A 7,401-nucleotide genomic window follows, 5' to 3' on the forward strand; every position below is an offset into this window, starting at 1 on the left:
GAAAATGAACAACTGTGACAACAAACTATTTGAGATTGTAAAATACGGCACTCTATTAAGTATAAGTTTGACGATAAAGTTAATACTCAAAAGGAAACCTTTCAAGCGGAATATATTTTGCGCATTATTAAGTTCTGAGCAATTATTCATGCGTGATTTCTAGTTCTATTTTGTATACATGCATTAATTTTTTAAAATCAGAAAAAAGAAGAAAATAAATGCCAGTTACACTACTTAAGCAAAAAATTTAACAAGGTCTTATTTTCATGGCTGTGAATTTTAAGGAGTAGTAATGGCCTTTCCACGCTACCCAATTGATACCATCAGCATATGAGGAGTGTTCACCATGATGATAGATCCCGTTTAAATTAGAACCATGACAACTTTTATACCACCATGCGCCTTTATACACGCTTGCACAATTGCCAGGTGATTTATCGTTATCAGAATCTTTCGTCGAAAATGCCATTCCTTTGTGGAGTTTCAACGAATCACCGGCAGTTCCTAAAAATGTGCACAGAATAATTCAGGTCATCATAAAGATAAAGTTGAGCCTAAAATGTATATTTCTTATGCAAAACTTTGAGTTGTAAAGCTTTTTGCAATGTCTGATACAAATAGACAATCATCTGATAGTATTATTTATTAGTTACTATGGGAGTGAATGTAACAAATTGTATTTTGATTTGTAAAATCTTAAAAATCTAAATTGTTTATGTAACACTGTTGCAAGTGCTTTAGTTTTTTAAAAAGATTAACATTTGACAATATTGCTTTCGTTTGAAGTGGTATGAAGATAAATTTCAATCTTGTCACTTAATCCTAAAATTTCTTATCAACTAAGAAATAATTGAAATTTTTCGTAATATTACAGGCAAATCCAACTAAAGTGTTGAATGATAAACTGAAATAAAACAAAAAAGTTTAAAGTCTGGAGAAAAGACATACTTTAGGGAGCCTCTGTCATTTTTAAAATTCACAAAACTTTTTTTTTCTAAATTTCATTTGACTACTAGATACCTATCAGCATTTTGTACCTGAATATGTTCCAAGGTCCAACTTGTATTTCTGCATTTCACTTGCAACAGAAAAAAAATCATATTCAGCGTATTTTTTGTGTCCTTTAGTGTCTTCCATGTCAATGCGAAGCCTATTCTTTGTTCTAGATGTCAGTCTGTTTATTTTATCTAATCCAAGCCAAAACTCTGATTTTAGAATTCCAAAGCCATTTTTGTAAACTTGCCATCCTCTGTAGAAATCAACACTACCATTAAGACGACGTTGAAACACGGTCCAGCCACCTAAAGATGTCTTCATGTCACACCAGACATTAAAACTGCCACGATTGCCGGGATCAATTTTGTAGATTCCGCTGACTCTTTTGCCATTTTCGTAAAGATCTGCGCAATCTTTTACTAGGAAAAAATATTCACTATTAAAGAGAATCAACAATTTTCTGTTTCTGACGTTAGCTAAATGCATTCAAAACATGAAAAAGCAATTTTTCGTCAAATCGCTTGATTGCGAGTTTCATTCAATTACCCAGCAGTTTAAAGCTGTTCATAAGATTATTATCTTCGTAAAAACGAGGATTGGTTTAGGATAAAAATTGACCATTGTATTTTAAAGAACATTTAGAAAAACCTGTTTAGAGGATTTTTGTTCGTGATTTACTTGAAGCTTGCAAGATGTTTTATGACGTTTGAGGCTTTTGAATAGAATAACTCTGTAAATTTTTGACATTTTGTGCATGTCATTAAATCTTACGTCATGTAACGTTAAGTTAGCAACTTCTGGGTTTAAAAACAAGATTTTCATCTTTTAAAGACGATACTTTGGCTAATCTTTCACTGCAATTAATTTTCTTTTGATCAAGCAAATAAGCATTATAATAAACTGGTTTAAAGTTTAATAAATCTTTCTTTAGTTTATGGAAAACTTGCAGAAAAAGTGTTTATGGAAGTTCTGCATTTATTATGTCTTAAATATTTATGTAAGTCAATTGGTGTTTTAAAAATGGTCTGTGGTTCAATATAAAAAAAGAGAATAATTAGCTGTAAGAAGTGGTTTCAAAGTAATTTTTTGAAATTGCTATTATACATACTTAAATGTAACAAAAATACCTTGATGGTGTCGTCATTTACAGAATTGATTATAAGACTTTGTCGTTAATCCTTTAAGTAAGAACTTCCGAATTAAAGGTGCGAATTTTCCCTTGCAAATAATGTTTGTTCTATGTACATTTAATGTTAATATTAAAAAAAAATTGTCTAATTTGTTTTCGGTGGGGAGGGAAGGGTTAACAATTTGTTGCAGATTTTCAACATAGCCGCTTAAGGGTAAAGATGTTATATTATTTAATATTATAATAACTTTATTTATATGTGTTTTTTAATTTTTAACATTATTAAAAAAATTTGTAATTTTTTTTTATTTAAAATATGACTGTATACACATAATTTTTCATGTTTAATAGTTATAAAAAATACTTATAACGAAATAATGTGCAGAATCATGTCTATTTACATATGCTCTGAACAAAATATTTTTTGCTTCTGGTAGGCATAAGCACGCAATGCTGCAGTACATTTTGGAATAGCCATCTTTACAAAAGCAACAGCGACCCTTTTTTCTTTTGTGTGATGTGGCCAATGGCTAAATCCATAATATCGAATGTCATTCGTTGGGGATGGCAAAATAATTTACATGATGGCGTAAGAGTATTGAGCCTACGTTTAACAGTCAGGTAAAATGACAAAGACCTATATTTGGTGAGTAGAAGTTTAGGTGAGTAGAAGTTGGTGATGGCAAAACAGTGTATATAATGGCGTAAGAGTATTTAGCCTAAGCTTAACCACTCAAGTAAGATGAAAAATACTTATACTTGGCTTTAATTATACATAAATGAGGTTTAGGAGTTTTTTTTTGTTTAATTTTTGACGCGTTGCATAATTATTTAAGCCAAGGAATATTTTATACGCAACTTTGCAGTAATCGAAGTGTAAACCAAATACCATTCGAAATATAATTTGCCTAACCTTTTGAAGTTAGTAAAGATCATTTTTTTGATCAAATATCTAGTCTTAGTCTTAAAAACATACAAGAAAGCTTTTACCAAACGAGCTTCAAAAAGATGTAATATAAATAAACTTGCCATTAAACTAACGTCAAATTTGTAAAATTAATATTAAATTAATTGTACCTAAATGTAGGGCAGTAAAAACTTTCAATTTAGCAAAGTCATTAATTTCTTGACCGAGCAACTATGCGGACTTTATTCTTATTGGTTGGTTTGTTTCAATCATAATAGCATCATAATAAGTACAAAGAAAGAGCAAAGGTTGTATTCATGAAATAATGAATATATGAATGAAGCTAATACGTTTAATGGTAAAATCAAAGACCCATACCAATGCCAAAACTCCTTGTCAAATGTGTGTAAAAGGCTATCAAAATCATGCAAAAGTCATTGCTTTAATTCATTTTAATAAATTTGTTGGCAGTGTTGGTATCCACTTGGCAACCTTGCAGTAATGTACACTAATTTACAGTGAGTTCAGAAAAATCGGATATTAGAGTGCCAGGAAATACTTTAAATAATTCATCAACACAAGGCTCCAGATAAAAAAATTGTGCAATTTCTTTCATTAAAATAACTTTGGACAATGAGTTTTATGTACCATCAATAAAATAAATAATTGACCTTACAGCAAATGATGTGGAGGAGTTACACCCACTTAAGAAAGATTGGACAGTGGAAGCACTTAGTTCTACAATGATAACATGACAGTCATCATCTGACAGATTCCCTAATTTATCTTAACAAGTTTATATTGTACAAAATAATTTACAAATAAACGTATGCTCAAAGTTGTTTGAAGAGCAAAATTTATCTTACACCCAAAATTTTGCAAACCACTTGCAACGAAAATATGATATTCAATTTTCTAGTAAATTGTTAAAAAAATAAGAACATGAAGTACTTTCATGAAAAAGGGATTTTTCTAGGCCATTTCTGACAAAGGTGGTTCATGTGACTACATTTTTATGTATAAGTCATGAAACTGACTAACTAGATTGACTTTAGTGTAAGTTAGCAAATAATCTAACATACGTAAACTAACCTAAGCAATAAATCCTTATCTCTTTCACCAGTAAATCAAAATTTTACAATAAAGAAGAATAAAGTAAATGATTTGAACCCGGGAGTATCGTTACATATTTGTAAATGTAGATGGTTCGGGTTGGTATAGTCTTGAGAAGGACTGTTTTTGTTGTTGTTGACTGACGTTTCGACAATCTTAGCCGTAGTCATTTTCAGAGTAAAATGAGGAGTAAACGTCAGGTTAGCCGTATTTATTATCTGGTTCTTATGTCATCGTATTGTGTGTACAGGAAATGTGTGGATGCAATTGTGCATTGTCATTGTGAATTAGTGTGAAGTGTAATGTTTGAGTTGTGATGTGTGATTTAGGTGTGATTTAGGTATGATGTTTTCAGTTGTAATGTTTGGGTGTCAATTGTGGATTGTCATTGTGAATTAGTGTGAAGTATAATGTTTTTAGTTGATTGTTTGTTTGTATTGTGAATATGTCGTTTGTAAGGTGCGGGAATTGCTGTAATCTGTTAAGGGGCGGTTGTTCCAAATTAGTATACCAACTTTCTAATGTAAGCCGTTGTCTATAGTCAGTACTGTAAGTAATACAATTTTACGAGTCTCAGTCAATGTTGTGCATTGTGATTCAGTCATTTTCGGCAATGTGATTAGTTTTGTCTTGTTTCTTTGTAGCTCGTTTTTGTTCAGTAAGTCTTATGTTTAAATTCCTGCCAATTTCCCCGATATAAGGGACGTGGCCGTCGGAGCAGTTTATTTGTAAATTTCCTTCACGCCTCTTATATCGGGGAAACTGGCCGGAATTAAAACATAAGGTTTACTGAACACAAACGAGCTACAAAGAAACAAGACAAAACTAATCACATTGTCGAACATCGCCGAATCACAAAGCACAACATTGACTGGGACTCGGCAAAATGCATTGCTTACAGCACTGCCAATAGACAAAGGCTTACATTAGAAAGTTATATAACGAACAACCCTCTGAACAGATCACAGCAAGTAACGGCACCTTTAAAACAACAGATTCCCAATAAAAACAAACGATCAACTAAAAACATTACACTTCACATTAGTCCACAATGACAACACACAATTGACACCCACATATTTCCCGTACACACAATACAATGAGCCAGATAACAAATACGGGTAACCCGACATTTATTCCTCATTTGACTCTGAAGATGACTACCGCTAAGGTCGAAACGTCAGTCAACAAAAACAAAAACAGTCCTTCTCAGGACTAAACCAACCAGGACGATCTACATTTACAAACATGTAATGAAGAATAATATTATATAAATTAAAGTGCCTGAGCACTACGCGCACATTGTTCACACATCCATATATGCATCCGTTTCTGAAATATTCGGATATTTGCAATCGGAAGGTCTAAGAGAATAATCGATCAAATCTAAAAAATGATCACTTTCTCACTCTAACTCTCAATCATTTCCTCCCAAAAGATTTATCGCGTTATCTTCGCCATTACGTGGTTTGTTGGACATAGGATGTGGCTCCTTTGAACCTGCCGTAATGGCTTTATCTAAGGCTTGTGTTGCTTACTCTGAGTGAATGACCACCATATTAATTCCATTTGATACATACATTATTAAGGGCCATAAGCATAATTGAGTTATTTTTATCATCTATAGCAAGTAACTACGTCAGAAACTGACCTTACTGTTGCACAAAGCAATATATGTCATTCTAACTCAGCGGAAATGGCAATTTTAAAAATTCACAAGATCATGCTCTTTCACGTTATTCCAATTTTGCAGTTTTGTTGACCCTCCATCTGTCACTGAATTTCAACATGAGAGTTAAGTAGAGTATGTAATGGAAAGTGATAATTCCCTTGTTTCTACCTTCAAAAACTGGCAGTTTTTGAGTATTTCACCATTGAAATTTCAATTAATTAATGTCATTCGCAATCGATCAACGCAATTTTGATAACGTAATTTCGGAGATACTTGACGTAGGATACTACATAAAATGCAGGTTCTGCAGTTTTACACACATTTCTAAATGAAGTTTCGTTAAAATCCGCTGTCTAGGCAAGCTTCAATCAGAAAGCTATGGAATGCTTACCAGTGTTTTGAGCAAAAAGTTTGAAGTTTTCAAACTGGAATAAAATGAAAACATGGCCTTAAACTCATTTGAGATATTTTAGACCATTTCTCTTTTAGGAAGACTATTTTTTTGAATAATCTGGAACGTGTTGTCCCCATTTTAGGGCAACGTGTTATGGATTAAAGCGGACACTTGTGTTAGTTCTGAACACTATATTTTCTGAAATTTTTCGACCCATTATTTTTTTGTTCAGACGTTATGTTTTTTTATGTCCAGAAAACACAAGAAAAACTCTTAATATTCAAATGTGGTATAGGGACTGACAGAAAAATATAAAATATTGATGCCGGCTTTTTAATCAGCATTCAGTCAATCTATTCGCGTTATTTTTGACATTTAGCACTAAAATCATTATCATCGTTATTTCCAAGGTGCAGTCACGCAATTAATAAAGGAACCCAAATAAGTCCATTTGAAAACAGCCCTCGTGCATGGTTGAGCATTTAGTTTACACTTACACTCAGAATAAGGATTCAAAGTTTAAGGAGCCGATGGAGTGCCATCCAAGTTATAGTAGTTTTTATCATCAAACTGCCAACCTTGACCAACTGGTGTGAGAAAATCTATTCGTTCATATCGAAAATATGCTCTATTTATCAGGTAGACTTTGCTACGTTTGATATATTCGATCTCTGTAATGCGATATTGCCCTATGCAATAGTGCAATATATATTTTATAAAATCCTGACGGTGTCATTAGACACACTTGGGACACGGTGCGAAAAATTGTTGAAAACTAGTACTTTTTATAACGGTCATGACGTAATCAATAATTAAGGGGGTTAATCATATATGCAAAACAAATATTTTGTAAAAAATTTTTTGTCAGCAAGAAATATTATATACCTTCAACCATTTTGCAGCATTTTAATTTGTCAATGTTGTGTAGCCAGTCACCTCCTGGACTTCTGAATAATCCTGTTATGTAATAACCAGCTTTTTTGCATATTGCCCATCCTTTTTTGTTAAACTTTTCACTGATGTCTTCATCGTAACAATCACCATACTTGTCTGGATGATTGACTGGTTTGCAACATTTTCCTTCCTCAATATTGTGTAATTTACTGCCTTGTGCGCGATAGAGACCATTTAAAAAATAACCATAAGAGCAAACACCCCAAATGTTATTTCTAAAATACGATATTGAAATC

At 32.5% G+C, this 7,401-nt stretch overlaps 1 protein-coding gene across 1 annotated transcript; it reads right to left on the reverse strand.

Moving 5' to 3' along the window:
* Positions 1 to 247: 247 nt before the first annotated feature.
* LOC124457197 (ryncolin-2-like) lies at positions 248 to 7,106 on the reverse strand. Its single transcript, XM_047007479.1, has 3 exons — positions 7,097 to 7,106; positions 1,038 to 1,415; positions 248 to 504 (listed from the first exon to the last, which is right to left on the reverse strand). The coding sequence occupies exons 1-3, from the start codon at positions 7,104 to 7,106 to the stop codon at positions 248 to 250; spliced, it is 645 nt and encodes a 214-aa protein (XP_046863435.1).
* Positions 7,107 to 7,401: the final 295 nt, after the last annotated feature.

Source organism: Xenia sp. Carnegie-2017, unplaced genomic scaffold (assembly GCF_021976095.1).
Source record: "Xenia sp. Carnegie-2017 unplaced genomic scaffold, XeniaSp_v1 HiC_scaffold_6, whole genome shotgun sequence".
In the NCBI taxonomy this organism is placed as follows: domain Eukaryota; kingdom Metazoa; phylum Cnidaria; class Anthozoa; order Malacalcyonacea; family Xeniidae; genus Xenia; species Xenia sp. Carnegie-2017.